Source organism: Gallus gallus, chromosome 4 (assembly GCF_016699485.2).
Source record: "Gallus gallus isolate bGalGal1 chromosome 4, bGalGal1.mat.broiler.GRCg7b, whole genome shotgun sequence".
NCBI lineage: Eukaryota > Metazoa > Chordata > Aves > Galliformes > Phasianidae > Gallus > Gallus gallus.
Genome location: NC_052535.1, coordinates 24,027,752 through 24,054,415, shown reverse-complemented (window position 1 = coordinate 24,054,415; position 26,664 = coordinate 24,027,752). Strand labels below are relative to the sequence as shown.

Genomic DNA, 26,664 nt, shown 5'->3' with positions numbered 1-26,664 from the left:
AACACTACTGTCATGGTTACTTTAGGAAAATATGTGTTAAATATGCATATAAAATCATAGCATGGTTTGAATTGGAAAGGCCCTATAAGATCATCTAATTCCAACCCTCCTGCTATAGTCAGGGACACCTCCCACTAGACCAGATTGCTCACAGCCCCATTCAGCCTGACCCAAGTAACCTATAGCAAGCACTTCTTTTTTTTTCCCCTGTATATTATGAGCTAAATAGAGTAGGGTATTATCAAGTTAACAAAGCCAAGATCAGATCTGTGTCTTTAGAAGCTGGTTGAATCTGACTTCCTAGGAAGTCAGCTGATACATTATAGGCACTGTTAAATGATTTCTTGTGGGCCAGTTTCCAGTATGAGCATAGTACTGTTTTGTAACTCCCTATTTTAGCAGAAAGTGAAAGCAGTGTGATTTGTTGCCAGTGAAAGACTGCATGCTCAGAATGGGAGTAATGCAGGCATGTTTGATCAATGTTTAATAGAAGATACAGTGAAGAATTAGACTCAATTCTGTATCTTTCCCGAATTAGCTTGTCTGAGTTACAGACTTACAGTATATCAATAATACTTTCCCTGAAAACAGGACTCAGATATGTCCCTGCAGTGTAAGGAAAGTCTAGTTTCTCCAGAGCATGAAAAACTTCAGACTTTGGGGAAGGGGAGGGAGGGAAAGACTTTCACTGTTTTATTTATGCATCTCCTTGAGATGTACGATGGAGTTCCAGAGGTAGAAAGTTACGAAGAAACATTAGAAAAATATGAGGGCTGAAAGCAATGCTTCTGATTTTATGTCAGCTGACGATGTCAGAGGTGGATGCCGGTGGTATGGCAGTAGAGCCTGAACCTTCCCACCAATGTTTTGTTCATTTTGTTGCTGTGAGATGGATGGCAGCAGAGGAGCAGTCTGACAAAATTATATTTGATTTGGAAGTGTGTATGAAGCAAAGCTGTGTCATTGAATTCCTCCCCAGGGGGAAAGAAAGGAAACCATTGACATTCATTGAGTCTTGCTGAACGTTTACAGAGCCCAAGCAGTGGATGTGAGCACAGTGAGGTGGTGGGTGGTGCATTTCGGCAGTGGTGACAGGGACTGCGGTTCACCTCCACTGGTGTAGATGGTTACAAGTGTGGTATGCTCTTGTTTGTTGTTGGAAAACGCACAGCTAATGGTGGTGACTACATTGAAAGATAGCATTTTGTAGCTGTGAATTTGTTCTCTCAAACAGTATTACTGTGCTCTTTGTATCTCTTGTAGTTTCCATGGAAATAAATAGGCAGCATTACTTTCAGAGCAATTTATGTATGTAGAAATACATTTCTGTTCAAAATGAAATATATAAAAGGAGTTAAGGGAAAAAAGCTTTTAACATTTTAATTATATATTCAAAATGTTAAAATACTTCAAAATAAAGTATTCATTTGTTCTCTGATTATATGACTGATATAATCTGATATTCGTATGTATACATACGTATTTCCATAGACAGTAAGAAGACACATGTTTGAAAGGACCTGAAGGTGAACAGCTTTAATTTGAAATTATTTCCATTGTTTGAGATGAATGCAGAATATATATAGAATGTGTTACCACGTCCCTGCCAATTGTTGGCAATATTCTAGAAATGAATTTGTTTTTAGGGTGTGTGTTACTAGACAATCTAGCCAACTTCTTGTAATGGAAATCCTTTCAAAAAAGTAGCTGTAATGTATTTCTATTTCCTACATATATTTAACCACATTGGTTGATTTACCAAAAGGAATAGCCCTTTCCCTGCAGCTGTCTCTGTTGTGAAAGCAGGAAAGATGTTTGGAAACCTATATTTTTATTTTTTTTAACAAAATTCTAATTGCAGACAGTGAGCTATTACTGGATGTGTATGCCTAGAGGAGCACAACAAAGAATTGAGATTCCTTTATCATTGCTAGCAGTCAGGAGAAAAAATTAAAGGCAAAGATGCCCAAGCCTATGCATGTGTAAAGATATAAATTTGCCCACAGAATGAGTTTATCAGATTTATTCTTGTAGTTAGAGATCTTTTACAAGATCATAATAAAATTATGTTCTGTAAACACAAAATAGAATTCAGATATAACATTCTAATTTGTATGCTATTTATTTGATACAGATTAGGTTTTAAAGTTCCACTGTCCTGATTTACAACTCTTCACTTGAAACTTAATAGATGAAATTAGGATCAATGCATGAACTACCCGGATTTGAATCTGGTTTTCTGAATATTCTGGAATAGGCTGCAAATGTTACAATAATTGATCATCACTTTTACTGATCACTTTTGCTATTGTTACCTTGATTTCTAGGATGTTCATGTCATCTCACGCAATTTAATAAGTCAGTGAAATTATCATTTGATCACAGTGATATTTATCTGTTCAATTACTAGTTTGAAAGGTACTGATTTAAGAAGTCAGGATTATTCACTGGGAACAACAGGTTGGAGGCCAAGAAAAATGGATAAGATCTCACAGCCCTCCTGGTGTGATTGTTCTCTATGTGAAACAATGCATACTAATGTCATTTTGAGATTAGTTTCGTCAGACACACTGAACATCAAAAACTAAAGGAATCTTTATGCAATGAGACAAATGGGAAGAGGGAACCAGCCTTGTAATGCTATTTTTTACTGATGCCCAGTGTGGCTTTGGGCTCATTGCTCATTCTCCATCTGTACAATGGGAACACTACAAATTTTATAAGCAGTATGACTGCTGTATGAGAATTAATGTCAGCTCATTGAAAATGATGTGTGCATGTGTGTGGCAATTAATAAACCATTATGATCTACTGAGGATGATTAATGCAAGAGTGTGATGTTGCTTAGTACATGATACTATTTCATAGTTGCAATGACATATAAAGGATTAAATGGTATGCTTTTTTACTACCATTCTAATGTACAGGTTTCACAGAGACTTATATGTGGGAGATGTGGCAGCCAACATCTGAATGAACAGATGTTCCGATCTCCCGATAAATGCTGTTTGCCTGATTTTTTTTTTTTTTTTTAAGTTACTTTTTGACATACTGGTTTGTAGTGTTTTCAGATGTTACAAATTTAGAGCTTTAGAGGATGGGGTACTTAGTGTTTTTATAAATAAGTAGCACTGGTAACATGTGAAAGTATACATGAATATACATGTTTTATGAAGATCCGTTTTCCTTGGTAAGGAACTTCATACAACATTGTTTTACCTTATTATTGAATATCCTGCTTTTTATGCTGATGGGAATCGGAACCTTTTGTTTAGGTGAGCTGTGAAAACAACAGGCCAACTCTTTCCCCCATACTTGGAGCGTTTTGTGTGTGGTGTTTCCTTTTTTTTTTTTTTTTTTTTTTAAGTGCATATTTCTAGATAAGTGTTAACGATTTTCTTAAATTATTTCTAGCTTTAGATCCGGCTAAAGACCCATGTTTAAAGATGAAGTGTAGTCGTCATAAGGTCTGTGTTGCGCAGGATCAACAAACTGCTGTTTGCGTTAGTCACCGAAGGCTTACACACAGGTAAATACTTTAAAGGTTAATCCTATAGACTGTTTCAATAGTGTTCATGACTGACTGTAAACCATAAGTATACTATAATTAGTTATATAACAACATATAAGCAGTGGATTTTAGAAGTAATTATGCATGCATAATTTGATTAGACTGTTTAATATTTGATTTTTTTAATAGGCTGTTAAGCTAGAGGGCGTACATATTTTAAAAACACAAGCTGATGATCAGTTGTGTTTAAGGAAATACCAACTGTACTGGTACCAAACCAATCTAATGTCCTGCTGCTATACATTCATCACTGCTTATATGAAACTAGAGGTTTTCAAAACTGCATGTTACTTAGTGTAACTTTTTTCCCTTGTTCTTTTTGACTTCTCTGTGTTCCGATTTTCTTTTTCTTCTTGTTTGTTTCTTGCTTTGGACTAGTTGAATATAAGGAGCAAACATATGAAAAAGTTATTCAGAATGCAGATTACTTTTATTCTTTTTTAATTTATTTTTTTCTTGTAAACGATTCCAGATCCTCTATTTATGTAGGTCTCAGTGTGGCAAAATGTTAATGCACTTTTGTGGCTTTATCTGGGGAAGACGGTGCATAGGTAGGGGGCATGAAGCTTACTGTTAGTTGAATCATGAGATGATAGTCTGCTCAGGAGTTGGAGTCAGAGTGCATTTTTGACTTGGAATTGCTCAATTTGCTGCACTTCACTGTGGGAAACTTAGCATGGTAGGAAGGATAGAGCCCCACTAAACTTCAGTAACATGATTGAACTCAGAATTTGATAAAGTTTCTTGCTCAGTAGAGGCTGAAAGGAGAAAGAAAAACAGTCTTGTGTAATGTAAAAAGATAATTTCAAGCTTTTTAGAGAGCCAGTACTGTGCAAGGAATGATATAAAGAATGTTCTTCCTAGCATCCAGTTACATTAAAATTCATCCATCTGTATCTTTTCAAACAAGCAGAGTAGTACCTTGTGAAAGGAAAAGTTTAAACTATCTAGATCTGCAGCTACAGTTAATTAACAAAAACTTATTTGTAGAAGTATGTTGTTTATATCAAATAATCTCAGAGTACAGCCAGTTATTTTGGTTTAATAAAATGTTTTATGTAATAAGTTCAAAGAGTTATTTTCAGACAAAGCCTAGTGTGTTAATTTCAAGTACATGTGAACTTTTGGGAGTATGTCCGCATTGATTGTGAGAATGCAATTATTCAGAATTTCTGAGGCTTTATACACACTGTTGAAAACAGTGAAAAAATGATGTCTTAATTTTATGAATACATGAAGTAGGTAAAGACTAAAAACCTTTTAGATTAGATGAAACCGTATATGATGGTTGAATTAATAAATATATTGACATCTGCCTTCGTACCTATCTTATTCCTCCCGCAGTCCCTGGCACTCATTTTGAAAGGTATCTTAATATCTTAAGGGGCAAAGCCTCTTTGCATGTAGTACAAAGTCATAACAGGAAATATAGGCTCTGCAAATGTGGTCTTGTAAGCTAGATTAAGCAATTCACCATCTAGTTGTCCAGAGCCAGTACACGGATCCACAAACATAGATATCACTGTTCTCCCAGATTATTAAACTCAAGGAGAAATCAGTTGCTTTGTGCTTTCTTTCTAATGAGGTTTTCATCATGCAGTTTTTGACCTTTATGTAGTGTAGTAATGTAAGTATATGAATAGCATATTCACAGGCTGTCTTGTCTGCTGTCTCTCTTTGTCTGTTAACTTCTTTAGCCCAAGGTAATATTCCTTCACTAAAACCTATAACTTGCAGGTTGATTTTCATCATAGCCATCTGTTTTTCCAAGTTCCCAAAGAATTGAGTTATGTGTCTTGGTAAAATATTAAGTGAGAAAAAATATATATATTATCAGCCCTCAGTTTGTATTATCTACTTGTATCAATTTCTAATATATCAGCTGTTTGCTGTTGCTATGTGGTTAAATATTTACAAAATTTCATCTCAATTTTCCTTTTTCACTTCCTCTGTGTGTTTGTGCTTGTGGTGTTCTTCAAAGATTTGGTAATTTCAATAATTTCTGTTTTTTTTTTTTTCTTTTAATTAAAAAGAAAATGAAGGCAGTTGGAGACATCTTCTGGAAAATAATTGAGACCTTTATGGTCCATAATAATTTATGGATTGCTGAGAACTCTTCATAAAGAATGATCCAGTTGGACGTACTTGGCTATATTTGTTGTGTAGAGTTGTAGATATTCCAGAGATTATTCTCAAGACATCTGCACATGAAAATTAGTTTTAAACATGCAAACTAATGGAGTGGCAAAGGTTATGTTCAAGAGACAGTCAGTAAAGAGGAGACTGCATACCTCCAAGACAAATGAAAGATTTATAAGCACCTTTGGGACAGAGATGTGCTGATATAGCAGAATAGATTATTCTGTAAAGTTATCTGGTTGAAACTCTCTGACTTTCCTATTATTAGAAACACTGCTTCCAAGCAGCAATATCACCTTAACAAATTTATGTATAAAAATTTTGTCACTCTTTGAGGTAGTAGCATAGGCAAAGGCATCTGCCAGTTCCCTTGGGATCCTTGAATGCACCTCATCAGAGTGCATGAACTTGTGCACCTTCCAATTCCTTAGATGGTCTCAAACCTGGTCTTCTACAGTGGATAGTTCTTCATTTTTTATTTTATTTTTTTCCCAGACCCTGCTTTAGCCTACTGCAGTGTGGCTAGAGCATTTGCTGGAGAAAACCAAGGCAAAAAAATTTGCTGAGTACCTCAGCCTTCTCCATGTCCTGACTAGTCAGATCTCCCATTTGGAGAGGGCTCGTGATCTCCCTACTCTTCCTTTCATCACACTGACATTTGCAGATAAGCTTTTCATGTGGCCCTCCACATCCCTGCCCAGATTTATTTCTACAGAGCTTTAGCTTTCTTGGCTGCTTGGACAATTTCTCTGTATTCCTCCCAGGCTATCTGTCCTTGCTTCAGCTCTTCACCCAACCCGTCTTTTAGGACTTGTCTGATCATGCAGAAACTTACTTCCCCCCCTCCCCCCCCCTGCTCTCTTAGGTGGTGCTAAGTGATTTTTTCAGTGAATAGCTGCTGTGACTGACTTAGTGGTGTTAATCCAGAAACATGTACCTCTTCAGAAAGTGTCTTTGAAGCCACAAGCTTTGGTAAGATCAGGAGATTATCATGGCATTCTGAATTACATTGTTATGCTGCAAAGTTTGTCGATTTTTATCAGATTTACCAAATTAAATAGGATGACTACAGCGCTAATTTCCACATGGTGTTTTTAAAAACAAAAGTTTGTTTCTTGAAGATGCTTAAGATGAGATACTTTTCACTCTGCACTACCAGAGTATTTAGCTTCTGTGCTAATCCTGTGTAAACTGCCTGAGAAATTTTAGGAGTGATATATATATCTATATGGGGTGTTGAAAGGCGTTTGTCTGGTAGAGAAGGTTGAACATTACCTGGTTTGACATGACAGTCCTTTTATTGCTACAAAAGCTCTGAGGGAATGAGGCAGTCAGGAAAACGCTGAGAACCTTGTGCCATACAAATGGCTTACTCTTTTTTTGCTGTAGAGTTCTTTTAGATAATTTGATTATTTTAATAGAATATATGAATATAGTTGTTGTGATGAGTGTTTCATTACACAAGGAGTTTTGGTGGAGCTATTTTTAAGTCAAATGCCTGTATTTTACTTTAAAAATTGCTCATCTTTATGTGTTATGTAATCTTCACTTATTTCATTTAAATGGGGGAAGAATACTTAAAACATATTGTTAAATATTTAATAATCATTTTAATGAAATGCCACAAAAATTAAGTACAAGCATTACAATTTCATATTTTAACTCATCTGTAATTGAAATTTAATAATTCTTAATGACAAATCAAGATGTTAAATATAGTATTTATGGTAAGGCTGGCAAAAGAAATGATTTCGCTCATAAATGTAGCAAAAGGGCAAATGTTGGAAAATAAAAGATTTTAAATTAGTGAAATTTTGATATACAAACTGGAATTGAATAATCTTCTCCACAAAGTTCAGAAATGTGCAGGTTCTGAAATTGCAGTTCTGACCTTGCTGCTCATAGCCATATTTTTCTACAGACTTTCTTTCTCTGCTTTCTTGGTTATTTATTTGAAAGTGTTGCAGAAAAGTCTCCATACGGGCCTATAGAACTCACGTTCCTTAACTGGTATGAGGGGCAGATGATGTTTGTTGAGATGTGATTGCCTTTGTAGGGCTTCAAAACTGCACTATATCTCACTGTCTTTTTCACGGTGTTGTGTGTTGGTCAAGCCTAGGTTTGCTATTCATTCCATGGCAGCAGAGATCATGGTTTTCCCTCAGTTCTGAGTTACTACATGTAGGTCTTGTTTCCATGAACGTGGCAAATGCTCTTCTAGTGAGATTCTACAGTACAGTGTCATCTGGTGCAAAAACTTTATGTACTCTACTGCAAAGGCTGAACAGTTTTGGTAAGAAAGTCAAAATAAGTGTTGTGTGTGATTCATTATGAGAGTAGCTTGGAATATCAAAGCTTTAGAAATTGTTGAGGCGTGATTAGAGTTATCAAGTGTTTGCTGATAATATCTAATTCTATTTGCATGTCTGCTGGTCATAACTGTATTGGAAGTGGTATGCTGTGCTCTTTGCTGTGTACTATGGGGGGGAAAAAAGGAACTATTTCAAAGAGGAAAACATGCCGGATATATGTTAATGTCATTCATTCAAATACTTCCATGTGAATTGCTGGGGGAAGGGAGTAGCTGCCTGCCCTAGAATGCATGATAAGCAAATAATTCAAAATCTGATGTGAAATAAGAGGTTTTTTGTTTTTTTTTTCATTCATGCTTTGAATTGCTGGAGATTGACTTTAACTTCTTCCTTTTTGCCTAAGTGATGTTTTACCATCCCTTTTTACTTTCACACTTATCTTTATTGGTTAAATGATAATCTTTATGGGAGGGGAAAAATAAACTGTCTGCAATAATAAAATGCTTTGGAATGTAACTCACTCAGTTAGAAATCCAGCTTGTAGAATATCAGAATGCAATATTGCCAGTTCTGTGAATATGGTGATGGGAATGTTATGGTTACAAGCAGGACATTCATAATCCTAATAGAAATTTGCGTACTCATTCTGGTTTTCAATTACTTCAATTTAAGGAGATTTAATTATTGGAATCTGCTGTACTGAGAATGGCTGGGAACTATGAGTTAAGCACTGTGACCTTAGGGAAGGAACAAGTCCCTTAAATATTCAACCAGAAGAGATTTGAACAGGAAATAAAAAGGAATGAGTCAAAGTAGGGAGGACATTTAGGTGGTAATGGATGTTTCATAATACATAGAGTGGAATATTGTTCTCTATTTACTCAGAGAAACAGGCGGTAAAGATAAATCCTTAAATCTTCATGTACTTGAGGTTGCGCCATTGAGCAAAGAAAGAGTTTGTAATGATATTGCAACATACAGGAATGCACTAAGACCTTGGAAAGCTGTTTACCTAACCGGGCTCAGAGAAGCTGAAAAGCTAGTCCAGCAGCACGTGTCATAGCTTTGCTGGTCCTGATAAATAACCTGTGAACTCCATTTTAGATTTGAAAAAGACATTTGTAGCATTAAGTAATTTTCTTCAAGAAAAAGAATCCTGTGAATCATAGGTTATTGTGCTAAACTAAGCAGCATATAAATAAAGTTCTAAGCAAACAAGTTATCTGCAGGTAAAGACCAAGACTGTAGCACCCGTGGTTTCAAATTTTACTGAAATTCTTTTGCAGAAATTCTTTTTTGGTACTGACTGTCTGTCAAAATGTTTAAACCTAATGAAAGAAAGAAGAGAGGAAATACCCATTTTCTTCACATGTTTCTCTGCTTTTATACTTAGTCAATTTGCAAGGGAGGTTAATTCACTTGAAACCTAATCATTGCACAGCGCATTCCAAGATTTCACTGCATAGTACAGGGAAGTGATGACTTGCTCAATAATATTTAGAAATGCAATTTGTGTAGCTTTTGGAAATGCAGAGAATTGCAAGACAGTTTTGGTCCAGAAATATGTTTCTACTAATTGAGTGTCTTTGATGTGTTGGAACCTGGTGACTATCTTTGCACTGAGTGATCCTAATAGAACCTGATAAAACAGTATCTTTCCTTTCCTACATAAGGAATGTACTGTGTAAAATTGACTGGATACGTTTAATCTATCATTTTTTTTTTATATTCTACTTATTGCATATAAGAAATCTCTAGAGAAATACTTAAAAATAAGGGATCTTTCCTTGAGTAGCACATTTATTTATGATTGGCTTTTTTCTCTGCATATTATGCCTTATACTCATTTACAATTCCTTCTTCATCTTGTTTTTCCTTCCCCCCTCCCCTTTGTTTACTTACTTCCTTATGCTAGCAGCCTATGTGTATGTCGTTTTATTAAAAATAGGGAAGGTGTGCATAAGTCAACTAGGATTGCCTTATCATACGGGAATGCGGGTTTTTTAAAAATTTTTTCTAACAGATAACCAAGAAATATTAACGTAGTGATAGATACTGATCTTTCAATTCATGTTGTTTTTAAAGCTTGATTGGTTTATAGTCGAGAGTACTGGCAATTCACCAGAAATGGATGGAGAGTCATAACAAGTAAGCATTTTTAAAAAGTAAGCAAAAACATTATAATTGCTCTCCTTGAATTACAGCTCTCCACTAGGTGTATTTCAGAGAAGTCTGCAGACTGGACCTCTGTAAAATTTGGATCTTGATAGGAGATGAATACTATAGAGGGCCTGATGATACAGAATTAATTGTTTCAAAAATTAAGGAGAAAGTGATGGGTGCTATTTGGGTCAAACACTTCCCCTAGTGTTACCTAAGAATTCTAGAAAGGGAGGTTAGCTTTAGGAAGAATTGTTCCCTACCCCCAAGCTTTTGGAAAGTAGGACCTGCATGTAGTGATTTGCAGAAGCTGTCTAATATACCTGCCTGCTGATGTGGTGCTTTCCACATGCTTTCACTATTAGCGCATATTAAAGAACATCACTTTATTATAGACTCACAGAAGACAATGGCATTAAATTTTTTTTATCACTAAATCTAACTTACTAAGTCAAGGCAGTTGGACAGTGTGATAGATTTTGTGCTAACGCTTAATCTTATTACAACTTCCTTTAGGCTTTTGATGTAAATGACATTTCCAAGCACTGATTCAGTTCAAGTCCATTATCTTGCCTTGGACTCCTGCCCTCTTGTAGTACTTCTGAAGAATATTAGAAATGGGGAAGATGAAAACTCAATTTAACTACTTATTTATATGAGTTGGATCACCAGAAGTTCATCTTCCCTGGCTGTGTTCACCTTTATGTTATAACATGAGGAAAATGTTCTTTCTCGACATAGAAGTGATGAGTGTTGGGCCCTGAAGCATGAGATTGGTTAACCTTTCCCTGTGATGAATGATGTGACAGACGCCCAGAGTAAATTTCAAGTGCTACAGAACTGTAACATTGATTCTGTTCCGAAAGTGGAAGTGGAACTTCTGTTTCCACACTGTGGTGCTGTATGGCTGGGAAGATTCTGTCCCAGTCATAAAACATGAGCTAGTCCAAGGAGAGATACCGAGTTTGTAAGAAGAATGCATATGCACACAGGCATGCATATGCGTGTATATGTGCATATTAGTAAATCTACACTCACATACACATTTTTCTCTTTATGCCATATATACATATATATCCCAGGTTTCCAGAGTACCATGCTTGGGATTTGTATTATGATGAGTCTTATTTTACAAGTCTGAAGATAATAGTTGTCACAAGCGACAATTTTTAAAGAAAAATAATTGTTTAAAGGCTAATTTTGGCAGATGAGAATCCATCTTTTTGAAAATACCTGAAGATTAATACACCAAGTTTTATATAACACATGCAGTATTGGAGTTGTGTGTAATGACACTGGTATTCTTGCAGTGAATATTCTCTCTGGAGATGTTTTCTGTCTCCTCATAAAACTACAAGTGAATTAAATGAAGAGAATATTTGTTATATTCAGAGCTTCTCTGAAGAAGTAATAGTTTTTGCTCTTCCATTCATTTGTGCTGATGCCTTTGTTAGCCCCTAACAGTTCCTGTTAGATATGAATTTCAAAAAAGGGAGGTTTGAGTTTAGATTTAGTTTAGATTAGTTTAGTTTAGATTAGTTTGGGATTTTAAAACAGTAGCTGTAATTCAAATCTGTAATTGTTTCAAGCAGTTCTGAAAGAGTATGTTAGGACTGATGAGGAAGATGCTGATGAGGAGGGTTTTAATTTTTATTTTTTCTAGCTACAGCATGGAACAGTTCAGGTCTCTTTTAAATTGTAAAAAATAGAAAAAAGAAAATAAAAACACAAAAACAACACAACATAGAATAAGGAACAGTACAGCCTTGTAGCTGCAGCATTTTTTAAGACTAGAAAAAAGGTCTAAAAAAACCTGAAGCAAAGCAAAGGATTTGCTTTAGGCACATTGTGCAAAAGCTGCAACACTTACAGGATGTCATCATTTTACATTATAATGTTGCTGAAGAAAGCCAGCTGGTGTAGTTAAGTCTCTTATTGGAAATTTTAGTCTGATTCATTACTGTGATTTGTGGTTGTACACAGAAACACTTAATCATTCTTATGCTCCAAGCTCTGTTGAATCTACTGAAGGTTTTCTGTTTCTTTGCATGATTTGAGTTGCCAGTCTGCCAGCTTGGCAGCATTTCAAGCTTGTTGCGTTATCTGTTTGTTTGCTCAGGAAGTGATGCTGTACGTAGGATGAATTTACAGTAATTCTTTTGTAATGGGTTAATGAGCAGACTACTTCATTCACACTGCTCATGCTCACATTATGTAGCTTTGATTAGTTCAATAATTGTGCAGCTCTGCCATTGTGATCATACCAACACTCTACGAAGTACTAAAAAGGCAATTTTCTTAGCCATAGGTTAATTAAACTTGCTGAGAAAATAATTTGGACTTTATGTTCTTAAAAAAAAAAGAGGTGAAAATATTCGTATTTTGGAGATTATTATATGCTCCATCATTTAATTCATTAAAGGAGAAAAAGCTGCTTAGTTGCTAGCTACTTCATTGCTTTGGAACAGCAGAAGATGCTCTAACACTGTGCATGATGTTTTGCTTATGTTGCGAGGGACTTCTCTTCCTTCCATTGATTTTGATGGAACTTAGGAATACACAGTAAAATAGTACCCTCTAATGTTATTCTCTGTTTATGAGTAACTTCTGTTAACATGAACAAAAGATATGCTTGGAGATTTCAAGAATCTATGCTGCCTTACCTATATTTGCCACAATAGCATTACTGTTTATTAAGGTTGCTACTCAACCATAAAGTGCTTATGCTTTCCTTGAGCCAAACTTCTCAACTTCACTCAAAAATTGTTGTGCTTAAGGACAAAATGGCTTGCTAGAATTGTAAAATGAAACATGTTTTGTAGTAGATCAAAGGGAACTTGAAATAAAAGAGGTATAGACAGAACTTATTTTCTTTACACATAGAACACCACCTTCTCAGAACATTTCTCCCTTTCAAAATCTGATATGCTTATTTTTAAGGAAAATACGGAGTCTGACTCCAGAATGATGCAAATGGACTTCAGTAAGTCCTAGGCCTACTCACGTTGTACCTGCTCTTGTTCAGATTCTCAGAAGCACATGGGGGCATTGGATGATTGGTCAGAATGATGAGGTTTTCAGTGATCAGGAGCATCCTACTTTCCACTTCTGCAATGAAATTATAAATTAGGAATTTATTTTTTTGGCTAACACATTGCTGATGGCTTTGAAGGCACACTCAGCTGAACCACTTCCTAAATGGTGATAAATTAAGGCGCTTTTCTTCAAAGATAGGAATGTGAAATCTGATCTGGAAAGGCATTACTGCTAGAAGAGTGTAGAGCTTGCTACGAATGCGGAGTCCCATTAATCAGGAATGGTTTCTTTTTTTTTTATTATTTTCCTTCACAATATTCCTGAAAATCTAAAGATTGCCTTTTTGATGAAAATAGGGTTAGTGAAAATGGTGCTTATAAAAGGTTCTTTCCTTAGATATGAAGTCACAATTTTACTTCACAGCAGTAATATTCACTGTAGACTTTCACGTAAACATGGAAATAACAGAAAGTAATCGAAGTAAAATCTTTCAGCGAATGTTCCTTTATCAGAAAATACATGTAAAATGGATTCAAGAACTTTTCAGTATCCCTTCTTTTACATTTGCCTATCTAACGGAAAGCTTGCACTTTTTTTGTGTAGTGGTTTATAAAGTAGCTGTCCATATCAATTTTGGGCTTGCTGTAGTAAAATGCATTATCAACTGTAAAATGCCTGCAGTAAATATTTTATAATCAATTAGTGCCTAATTTGGGGTTGTTTTTATCCTTTGGTGTTACTGCAATATCTTGCTATAATGGAAAATAATAAAATGGGGATAATTGTGAAGGGTTCTGTGAGAGGTTTAGATATTTTCTTGTGGATTTGGAACTGATTATCCTTAGGCATTCTTATTACTGATTAGCATCAATAATAATGCATTTCATTTCATGTGAAGGACTTTCTTCGTAGGTTGTGTGTTTATAAGTTCTGTGGTGGAAAAAGCTGCTAAGTGTTTGAAATTGGGTGGGGAAAGCTGTGTTCAGAGAATAGAAATCATTCCACTAATTTCCATTTGAGTAAAACAGTACTTCTTAAGTTTTCCAGTGGTTAAAAATAAATTACAGCTGAAAATACTTGTCATCATAATGTGGTGTCTGTACATATATTGATGTTATTCATTGAAAAAATGTACCTACTGCTTTTAGAAACCAAATAATTCAACATAGTTTATGATAAATAAAGGCATGTCATGAGTTACTGAATGTGTTCAGTTTTTGTATTTTTTCATTTAAAATAAAACATTAAAAACTACTTCATGTGCCCAGATCGTCAAAACTATGTTCTTTTTATAAAATGTTGTTGTCTCCTAGTAGAGAACAGTAGTATTGAACTTACAGATACGGCTCCTTCCTCAAATGACAACACATTCTGTATCAGATAATTGTTGCCTATAAATTTTTTTGTCATAGTTATAGTTTAATCAGAATGTTGGAACACTTACACTATGACTTTTTCTAAAACCACTCTGCAAAATCTGTTAATAGTAGTAATAAATATATATTACTATATAATAATATAAATATATACTACTAATAGTAGTAGTAATAATAATAACGACAACAATAACTTCCTTATAATCCCAGTGTGTTTAAGGTTTGATTTAAAGTTTCCTTTATCTGTGCAATGTGCTATGCCAATTCAAGCTGTTATCTGTATGGTTATTTCAGCGAAGCTGTGAGTTTATTGCACGTATACAGACCATCCACACAATGTGTGAACCATAGAATCTGTCTCTGAAAATCTCAGAAAAAAAATGCTGGAATCTCATGTAAGTGAAACTTCTGGATGAGGGAGGAAAAAGGAGGTTACAGCTTAGGAAACCTGCACTTATAGGAGCCATGACTCCAGTGTGCTCTGTTTCAGTTCCTTTGAGGAAGACTCTCAAAGACAGACTTTCGGGGTTATAATTGAACATCCAAACAATCAGAGGTTCAGGCCGTGATTCAGCAGTTCCCATACATCAGGGAAGTGGTATAGAGATGCAGTAGTAATAAAAGCAAACAAAAAATTAAGAATGGTAAAGTGAATAGTCTGTAGATATTACAAAATCATTTTATGAGTGCAGTCTTACAGTTCATTTGTGTTAAGTTCTGGTTGTTACTGACCACCTTGACAAACAGCACATAGCAGAAACAGAAACACTGCAGAGCTGTTAAAAATATGGTCAAAGACCTGGGGAGACTTCTGGATGAAAAGGCACTGAAAAAATTGGTATTGAGAGGAAAGATAATTTAATAAGTCTATGATGGCATTTTATTTCTGGAACTGTTGCTCAGTTGCTTTCATTTACCCACTCAATTGCGGCAGATTCAAAACAAATGTTAGGAACCTGTTTAATTTTGACATGGCACTGCTCCCAACAGAGCTCTTGATCAGCACTGTGGTTAAAAGAAGAATTTAGATATTAGTGTAGATAGCTGGTACAGGCCTTTAAGCTAGTGCACAGATGAGACAACTGATTTTTCTAACATGCAACAACCTCTTCTTGGCAGTAAAGAACTGTTAAATTTTGCCTGTGTCTTCTGGTCACTTTCTGGCTGCTGTTTGAAAAGGAGATGCCTGCTGCATTTGATTAGCATACTGCACTGTATAGTAGCCTAATTAAATACTGCAATATACTTTCTTTCTAAAGCCACTTAGATATACAGACAAATCTGTATCTTTTGATACGCTTGAAGCTAGAACAACAGCAGCAAAAACAAAAATTGAACTAGAGAGGGAGAAAGTACCACTGCTCTGAGAAGTTCTAAGAGAAAATCCCTAAGAGTAGGGATTTTTTTTAATGGCAACAGATGTTTTCCCAAACAAATTATGAAATCATTTCACTCCCCCACTGCTGTTTGCATTTGTCATCTTTTAATAGATCACTATTTGCCTTTTGCAGTATAACCATGGCCTCTTACTCATTCTTGCTACGCTGCAGTCTTTATACTTGAAAGTTGGATTTGTGATTTTTATTTTAAAGGAATATATTTGGCTTTGAAGATGAGAGTGAATTTATTGTTTTGCACAGTCATGCCTTTGAAGGTGAAATTAGGTAGATAACTTAGGATATGTGTTGTGTTTCGGTATGCATAATACCAGGGCCCCACAGTTGGGACACCAGCAAGGGCTAAAGGCAGAGGGTAGAGACTCTGAACAACAGAGCAGAGCAAAAGGTGAGGCTTAAGGTATCTTATTTTTCTTCAAGAGCTTAAAATAATTTTCAAACTGTTTAAAGAGAGTTTTCCAAATTCCAGATGATACAGAATGAAGTATGGCTTGGAACTACAGTCTGAGCTGAAACAAAATACTAACATCTAAACTACAGTTCTGTTGCTGGTATTGTAACATAAACATTTATTATTGCTATTTCATCTTTTATACTGTGTTTTTGTTTCTTCCTGAGTATGATCCCTGGACATTTTTCTTCTAGTTTTCTGTAATGTTTTTATCTCATTGAAAATTACTCTTCTTTGCTTTTATCTATTACTGTGTTCTCTCCTTTAACAGTACTTTGCTTTCACTTATAGTATGGATTAATGTTCATGCAGTCACACTTGCGTATCCGAAGTAAGATCTGGTATGAAATACTTCATGGAGCCTAGTAGATTATGTATTGTCCTGTAGGTACCACTTTATTGATACTAGGGAAGGAAGAAAGGAAAGAAAGAGTAATGACTGAGAATGCATTCGTGCACTAATGGAATAAAAATCAAAATAAAATAGAAACCTTCGCTTTCTTAACAATAGAAGTGGCTACCAACTTACTTTCTAGAATATATATTTTTTCTAAGATATAGTGAGGAATATAATGCCAACATACATAAGAGAATCTCTGTCATCTTAAACAGAATTGACAACATTACGGTAGTTTATGAAACTTATTTTGGCACTCATAGTGAATAGTAGTTTCTCTTTCATGTTCTGGTACAGAAATTTAATCACAAGCCTGTTTTTTTTAATTATTTCTAATCTTCATCTTTAAAATAACCTATTTTATCTATACGTGTGAATTAGCAGACAAGAAAACGTCACACTCCTAATCCATTTCATTTTCTCACCTCAAGCAGCAGCACAGATAGTATTGCATGTTTTAAAAATATCTTTATATATAGATACCCATAGAAGTAACAGGATTTTCTGATGCTATCAGACACCATTTGTAAATTTCAAAATACTGTACTGACATCAGGATGATAGTAAGTTGAGAAAAGAGATGTTGATGTGCGACTCTCCCATCTATCCAGAGTACTTGAAAGATTGCAATATAGTAAGCTGACAATTAGGTATATCATCTTGGGGAATTCTACTTTTCATAGAAATGTCATAGCTGTTAACGAGTGCCAGAATATAGAAGTTTAGTTTTTGTGGAGCTCTGATGTGCAGACATACATAATACTTGTAGAAACTTGTGAACTGTAAAATAGTATGTAGCTTGCAGCTGTTCTTTAACATCTTGTTAACAGCATCATCTGAAAATATCATAGACTTTGGCACAAATCTAATCCAATCTAATGCTAGCAAAACCAGTTCAAATTGATACTATTTTGTTTTTTATTTAAATATCATACAGTTACTACCTGTAACCCTGAGGGCCATCACATAATGCAGTTCTCTCTCCAGTATGTGCTGTATCTTGTAATTTATAACTACAGGCATGATATTTTGATATTTTTTGAAATTATTTTAGGAAGATGAAGCATTTTGGCAGTAGAATTCAGTGCAAGTAATGCTCGTGCAGGAATTACCAAGACAGCTGGTTCATTTCAAGCCCTATTGCTCCTCAGCACCAGGCAGCAAATAATATATGTATAGAGACTTAGTTCTGTTTATTACTTGATTTTCTTGTTCAGCAGAATTACTTTTGATTTAAACTAGAATGAGAGTAGAATTGAGTTCAAAGGTGTTTAGGTAGAACAGGTGTCCAGGGTAGGTAGAATTATTTAACAGAGTATTTGTAATATAACAGGTTAATGTAAAAAATGTTGCTACTGTTTAAGTGAAACAGGTATGATATTTCTTGGGGTGGGAGATCTAGTAATTAGAACTGCCAGGTGAAGTAGTAGAGTTGTCAAGTGGTGGGAGCAGCATCAGCCTGGCACTGGAACACAGTGATGAATGGGGTTAAGTACCATAGAATTAGAACCAAAGCAGGTTAGGAGCAAAAGAAGAAAAAAGGAAGGATTGCTTTAAAGCTGTGTTTCAGAGCAAAGAACATCCAATAAAAGAAATGGTTGGCTGTGCTGCATGCTGTAAAGATTCTAAAGGAATCCCAATCCACTCATACAATCAAGGGATATTCAGACCTGTGAACATGACTGTTCTGGATTTCTTCTTTAGAAAAGTTGCTTTTTTACTCCTTACAGACGTAACAACTGCTGAAAACAATCTAAGTGAGCTGCTTCCTTAGGTGTCTCCTTGCATTTTGCAATTTGCTCAAAATGGTAGTTACAAACACATCATAAGAAAATCACAGAAACGCAGAATTGTAGGGGTTAGAAAACAAGCTACTAAGCTTGAAATACACTGCAGTAGGTGGTGTTAGAAAAGAATTTCACAGAAATTTTACCCTCTAAAAATGGATTATTCTCTTTTCTCCGTGTCTCAGTTGATGTGAGAAAAGACATGAAAATTGCATAAATATCATCAATATAAATCAACAAGAGAGAAAGAGATTCACAAACAACCGTAGAGAATGCAATAGATATACATTTTAAGTTCAGATCTAAGAGACTCTAATGGAACCTGACGATTTCTAGATACTTCCAAAAGTCATATTGTGCTTTCCCCATTTTCTGTTGAAGTGCTGAAATTAAAGCTGATATAATTAAAACCAGTAAAAACACATCAAAATGTAGAAATGCAGGAAAACATCCAAAGATAAGATGTGCAGTGAATCAGTTTGCCGGTCAAACTATTAACGTGTGTTCCGTATTGTCTTCAAGGAGAAAGAAAAAGAAAGAAAGGCAACTAAGGAATTTTTTTGGTGGCTTCTGGCAACAGAACAGAAACAGAAGGCTCAAACAGACTGCATCCATTAGTATCAGACATTCTATATTTGTTTTCATTTATTTTCCACTTTAGTCGCATGATTTTGTCAGTTAAATATGGAAGGTGATAGAAAATAGTAAGCTTCTACTTGATTATAAATCCGTGACCTGTCATTTATGCTGGGTATACAGAGATAGTGTGTATTCTGCTCTTAATCTCAGAAATTGTCACTGTCTGTGCACTAATAAGTCAAGGCCACAGAACTCAAGCAGATTCACAATGTATGTGTGTCCATGTGCATGTATCTCAAAATACATATTAATATAAACATTGGCATATATGTTTCAAATTGTAAAGATAAGAAAGAAACATGCTATATCAAAGAGGAGCAAACTTCCACATCAGACAGTGCTTAAAAACTACTTAACCGAGTTTGTAGCATGACACTGGGATCTGAAATGCTAGTGCCAGGTAGATCATTGGACAGTATTAGTTACGTTGGCGAGTATTAGTACAAATGAACAGTAATGATTGTTGTTGCAGTAATGTAGTCATGTTGTAGTGACCCAGTCAGTACCTGGTTGTTTTAGAGCTCGTGTTTGACAGAAAGTTGAATATATGGAATCATGGGACTGGTGTAATGAACTTGTTATATATCTGAATATTGCTTATAGTACTACAGTCAACCTTGGATTGGTTGTGACCTTAAAGACTGCTAGCTAGTGGGGGAATGCAGTAATGCTGAATTAAGTGTACAACAGTTGTCTTATTACAATACTATCACAATACTGTGCCATTAGAATCAGGCAAATCAGGCAAAATTTTGAGAATTAGGATTCAGAAAAGAACTACAAGAATAGTTGAATGTTTAAAAACATATCATGAAAGGCAGGGGAGCATCATTTATATTTGTTTACCATGGAAGAGAGGTAGGTAGGCTTCATAGTCACTGTTTGAATATTTATTTGGAGAGATACTTTCAACAAGCTTGCCGAAGTAGCATTAAGATTTAGCATAGGAATCTAAATTGGATGGTGTAAGGGTACCTTCTTCCAGCTTTTTAATATGTGCTTCCTAATATATTTTGCAAAACCTTTCCTTATTACAAAACAAATGATGATAGAAATGATATCAGTTCAGTCAGATATGGAAGTAGTTTTCTGTAAATAGTGTCATACCTTTTTCCTGTACTTGCTTTGAACACGACACATTGTCAGTTCTATCAATACATTTTTATATGCGATGTGATGCATGTGTACATTAATCATGAAATCTGAATTAAATATTGCCATGTGATTGCTTTTCTAGCTAGCAGTTCAATAGGTATTCAGTGTAAGTTTTCTTTCAGACAGGTGTAAATGTATGTAGTTCAAATACCACCTGAACAGCACATCTTGATACTTGCAAAACCAGAAGAAACGTTTGATGTGTAATTGTACCCACTTATGTACGTTGTGCTGAAACTAAGAGGGTTGGATTTTAATTTGTTAAAATATTTAATTTTGTAATAGAAGTGAACACAACTGCAAATGATCTTATTTAAGTTTCACATTCGTGTCTCATTCCTGTAACTAGGATTCATAGTATTGTGGGAAGGTATGGCTAACCATGCTAACATGTAATGGTTGTTTCTCCTGAACTGTATTTGCTCTTCTAAAATTACAATTAAAACAGCAACAACAAAAGCCACTGTACTTATACCATATATCTATCTGTACCGCGGTCCACTGCAGGCTGGAAAATATTAGTCTGACTTTCTAGAGAGCTGTAGTACTTTACGTATTCTGAGTTGTGCCAGAATAAATTTGGTTTCATCCTGTGATGACAAATAAATTTGTTTTTAATAAATTTAAGGGTATTCTAACAGCTAAGGCTGGTATTATAAAGCCACGCATAACAGAGAGATGAATTAATAAATCTAAAAGAAGGTTAAAATATTATTTCCATTGGAATATACTACTGTTCTGTATTTACTATTTTATTTTCTCACTGACTACTCTGTCAGAATGTTGTATAGCACTCAATACTTAGTATTCTGTTTTTTTTTTTCCTTTCAAAACTGAGTTTTGCATCGATTTTGGATAAGATTATAGGATTTTTCTTATACCAAGAGCTGAAAACAAAGCAGACCATCCTCCTCTTAGCAGGCACTTCTAAGTATTACCAACTCTGATGGTGCAATCTCATTTTAAAGTTTAAGTTAGCAATGTGATTTGTGTGTTTTAACGTGTAATATATGATAAAACCACATCAATATTTGTAGAGATAGTGGAGAGCTTTTTAGTCTAGTAATCATTGGTACATGTGGGAAAAAAAAAGTTTTAATATAAATTCCATAAGAATTGGTAAAGGCTCACAGGAATATTCTGATATAGTTACTGTTTTTGAATATGCAGTTCATATGTAGTGTACATAAACCACTGAAAAAAGGAATCTTCAGTCATGTAGATGAGCTTTTACAAATTTTATCACAGTTTGTCTCTATTTAAACGTAAAGCTGCCTCTTAAAACTGCATTGAGTATTGTAAGTTCTCTGAGAGCAGAAGACAAAGATTTGAAATTTGCTTTAGGATAACAAAATTCAGTGAACACAAATTAAAAGAAATTTTCTTGGAACAAAAGTGAAGTTTTTGAGAGAGGGAAACAAAATCACTTTATTTGACCTGTAATGAAACCAAGAAAGTATTAGAGCTAAAAATCTGTTAAAATCTTTGAAAAAAGATGACTAGAGGATACTACTAGATTTTTGGAGTATCATCATTTGACCTTGGATTTGAATGGGCTGTGCAAGAGGAGTCGGTGGAAATTTATTGTAATATCTTATTAAGGTCACCTAAAAGTCAAATGAGATGTATGTGGTATACTTGCATGTTGACACTTGACAAACTGATTAGTTTACAAAGAGGAATGAGTCTTAAAAAGAAATGCAGATGTTTCTAGAGAAAATGAACAGATATATATATAAAAAAAAAAGTGGCCAAGCTCTGCATTATTTATATTCCTGGACTACGTCAATCATTTTGCAGAAGTAATATTTCTTTAGTTATATTTTATAGTTGCTATTCAGGAGAAATGAAAAGACATGTTTTTCTGAAATTGATCATTATCTCAAATATTTTCTACTTATGAGCCTATCAAATGAGTTGAATATTGGGTTCTGAAGCATGCACATAAACTTTTCGATACTCAAAAGCCTTAGGCTGCATGCTGATGATAGAGTTCAAGTGATTGACACTGGAGATGTCTGATGATGATAATAAAGGGAGTAAATGGAAATCCTTTCATACATTAATGTGATTCTTATAAACAGACTTTTCTTCCTTCTTCTGTGCTTCATTTACAAGCAGACACTGATGATCCATGTGAGGGAGGAGAGTTTGGAGCATGGTCAGCAAGAGTGAATCTTGCACTTAGGAGGCAATGAGAAAGATAGGTTGCATAACAGTCTCTGTCTGCAAGGTTCTGGGTGTTAGGAGTGGACTGTGATGGTAAAGATCAGTTTTGTGCCAGTCAGTGTTTTGAGCCTATTTATTTTTAGCTACTTTCTAGTTAAAAAAAAAAAGAAAAAAAAGTTCTGTTGTGCTAATTGGAAGAATTCTGTGGTGTGTTGTGATCAAGGTCTACATTTAATACTGCTAATTTACCATCAAATGTCTTAATAATCTTTAGAAATCCTTCTCTAGTTGCTATAGAAATTTGGCATTCTGAACTGCAGTTGTGACATGTGAAGTCTAAGACAAAAATAATAAACTGTTACTTGCTGGCAGTCAACGGTTTTCGTAATGAAATTCAATGAGAAAATTATTTTGTCTGGTCTTTAAAACTTAGTTTCCATGCAACTGTTACATATTCAATATGTGATGTCTTTGTTCAATGAGAACTCTTTGACTGTTGTATTGTAGAAGTGGTGCAGTAAGAAATTTGTATGTGATCACAGAATGCCTTGAGTTGGAAGCAGCCTCAAAGATCATTTGGTTCTAACACACCTGCCATGAGCAGACACACCTTCCATTAGATCAGGCTGCCCAGGGCCTCTTCCAGCCAGTCCTTAAACACCTCCAGGTGTGTGATGTCCACAGCTTCTCTGGGCAATCTGTTGCAGTGCTTCACCATTCTCAGAGTGAAGAATTTCCTCCCGGTGTCTAACCTTAGAATCTCTTGTTTTAGTTTAAAAGCATCTTCCCTTTTATGTCATACACTCTCTGATAAAGAGTCTCTCCCCCATCTTTCCTGTAGGCTCTGCTTTAGGTACTGGAAGGCCACAGTGAGGTCTCCCCAGAGCCTTCTCTTCTTCAGACTGAATTACCTGAACTCTCTCATCTTCTCTTTGTAGGAGAGGTGCTCCAGCCCTCTGGTCCCCCTCATGGCCCTCCTCTGGACCCACTCTAGTAGGTTCGTGAACTTCTTGAGATTAGGGCCTCAGAGCTGAATGTAAAGTGGAATAGAGGCCCTGCTGTCCATGCTTCTTTTGATGTTATAATCTTGGAAATCAGGAAATCAGCTTGTCTAGGAAATCAGCTTATCTACCAACATTTTTTTGTGTGTGTGTAATAGTCTTTGCTAAATAATGATCTGGGATAAGATTTCTTATTGTGGCCTCTAGATGGCAGAATGATTTGGACATACTGTAAATTCCTAAGATATGTCAAATGGATGGCTGAATAGAAAATAGCTTTTAGGGAAATGAAATCCTTTACTGTAAAAAAGAAAAGGAAAATCTGATGTTTCAGACAAAACAAAGTTAGTAGACTTAGAGCAATGACTAGCTATTTTGTTCCAAAAGTTTTTATTTATTTTTTCCTGTTGTTTCCACTTTTGGAGTTTAAGGAATAGACTTGAGCATTTGGGAATGGACTTCTACAGGGCTGTGCAGTTATGGTTAAATTCTGTAGTTCAATATGTTTAAATGGTATGCTCTTTGCAAGCAGACTTTTTAGGATTGCAAGTTGCTGTAATGTTGTGGTTGATACTTTGCTCAGTTATAGAGAATTTGCAGCAGTAGGTTTTTAATAACTACTATTTTGTACGTTCATGTCATACATACTGCAGTGTTCTATAGATGCAAATTACTGACTTTAGGAAACATTTAAACCTGAGGAATGGGCTTTCTGAAAAACATCCTTTTTGTAGTTTAAATGTGTGTCCTGCATATTTTATCACCTGAAATGAGAAGTAAGATTATTGCTTTACATCCTCTCAACTGCGTGCGAAGTCTGTAACTGTTTTGCATCAATACTGTTATTTCAGTGCTTACAGTACTTAAGAGGAGAGTTGAAAGAAGTGAGGGATGTAACAAAACAACATCAAAATAACTGCAAAAATATTTATATATTCTTCAGATTAACCAATACATAGTTTAACTGTTCTCTGGGATGATGGAGCTTTATACAACGTAGAAGAATTTGTCACACAACTATCTTAATCCTTTAACAAGACTACATTCTATTACTGTCTCTAGGTAATATTTGAACATCTTTTTTGTGTCTTTGATCATTAACTAAAAAAAAAAAGTTAATCAGAACTTTTAAAAGACTAGCTGCACCTGGGATGGGAAACTGGGAGATGATAAGCTCAGAAGAGCTACCATCTCTTACAGTTTGGAAGGAATGTTTAGAACTTTTTTACAGAGGTCAGTTCTTCCTTCAGATTGCAATAGAAATCTCTCACTAAGGACTGGCTTTTTTAATGGAACGTTTACATGCAGCCTACCATCTGGAAATTAGGGCCTTTGGTGAAAGGCTTTATTTATTCATAAGTCTTAATCTCTAAGTCAGGTTTCTTTCTCTTTATTTTCCCATTATTTGCTCATTACCTTAAGTCTCATTTTTTCTCTTTATTTTGATATCTTAGATTTTTACTATAATATTTGTATATGCATATCTCCTGAAAAATCTGGCCTTGTAACAATGGTGAACAGAAAACTAGCATAGCATGTAATGATTATGATTCAAGTCTTTTAATATTGTTTCTTCTTTGTAAATCGTATTTTGATGGAGTGGTAGAAAAATACATGCTAATCAGTGCCTGGACGTGTAAATTACAAGTGGGAAAGTTGGGGAGATGCTAAGAGAAACATCTATTGTACTATCTGTAAATTGGATCTTTGCATGCTTCAACATCTGAAATCATACCTTTTTCCACCAAAAAAGCCATGAAAAAAAAGCTTCTAGACTTCTGGTAGTTTACATAATCATGTGTAACATGTTACTCCTAGAAATGCCTGTATTGTTTGACTAAAGAAAAATAAAAGAAGATTGGTGCAAAATTCTTCATTAAGGTGTTCGCATATCAAAATTCCTTTCACGTCTCATGCAACTACAGATAAGCAAAATAATGAAAACTCATTTGTGTGTTGCTTTGCATTCAGTGCTTTTCCATCTCATTAGAATGCTATACTATCTAACGTCAGACAGTCAAAGTGGCACAGATAGATTAGAGGACAAATTTCAGCAGTGTTACGTATAACTATTTTTAAAAATACACATGAATTTTTTTAAGGTTTTAATTTTCTTTATACAAGGGCTGCTCCGAAAGGAAGGCCTCCTATTTTATTACCTTGGCTCACAACACCAGAGGCAGATGTTGGTGGTATGGCAGTTAAAGTTAAGCTTTTCCGATGTTTTGTTGCCATCTGACAGATGGCATCTGATGTGGAAGTGTGTCTGAAGCAAAGGTGTGTCACTGAATTTCTCCATGCAGAAAAAATGGCACCCATTGACATTCATTGGCACTTGATGAATGTTGATGGAGACCTAACAGTGGATGTGAGCACAGTGAGACAGTGAGTGGTGCGTTTCAGCAGTGTGACAGGGATGTGAAAGACAAGCATTGTTCCAGACAGCCATGCGCACTGATGTTTTAGTTGTTGCTGAGCAGGTGCTGTACAGATCTAAGGATATTTCAGCCAGTGCAGGGTTGGAGGTACACAGAGAGCTGGGAGGGGACAGAACAACACCTGATCCAAACCGGACAAACGGATATTCCATACCATATGGCAACATGTGGTATGATAAAACTGGGCATGTTGACTAGCACCACTGCTGCTGTGTGGGACCATTTGGGCATAAGGTGGTGGATGATGAGCAATTGTGTTATACGGCATACAGCACTTATTTTCTGTACTGTTTTGTATTCATTATTATTTTCCCTTCCCTTTATGTCCTATGAAACTGTCTTTATCTTAGCCCATGAGTTTTACTCGTTTCCCAGTTCTCTTCCTTGTCCCTCTGCTGGGAATGATTGAACATCTGTGTGGCGCTGATCTGGCTGCAACTCATCACACCATATCGTCTTGGTTGCTTTTGTCACTTGAGAGAAACACTGAAAGCTGTAGTTTTATTTTAGGATGTTTCCACATGAAAAAGGAATTTTGAAGGAAATCTAGTCAAGTCTAACAAAAACAAATAAGATTTGGCAAAGCAAGTGCTTTTTCTAATTATGTTAATTTGACATAGCCTGATTGTGTCTCCC

At 35.3% G+C, this 26,664-nt stretch overlaps 1 protein-coding gene across 12 annotated transcripts in view; it reads left to right on the top strand.

Moving 5' to 3' along the window:
- Positions 1–26,664, top strand: part of SPOCK3 (SPARC/osteonectin, cwcv and kazal like domains proteoglycan 3) — a 585,918-nt gene that overhangs the window by 490,339 nt on the left and 68,915 nt on the right. For 11 of the 12 annotated variants that reach the window (XM_046940442.1, XM_046940441.1, XM_046940440.1 and 8 more), the window contains one exon: positions 3,415–3,529. The exons of the other annotated variant lie outside the window; for it this stretch is intronic. In XM_046940442.1, the coding sequence (XP_046796398.1) occupies positions 3,415–3,529 (115 nt within the window). The remainder of the gene's footprint in view (positions 1–3,414; positions 3,530–26,664) is intronic. 12 annotated transcript variants of the gene reach the window in all.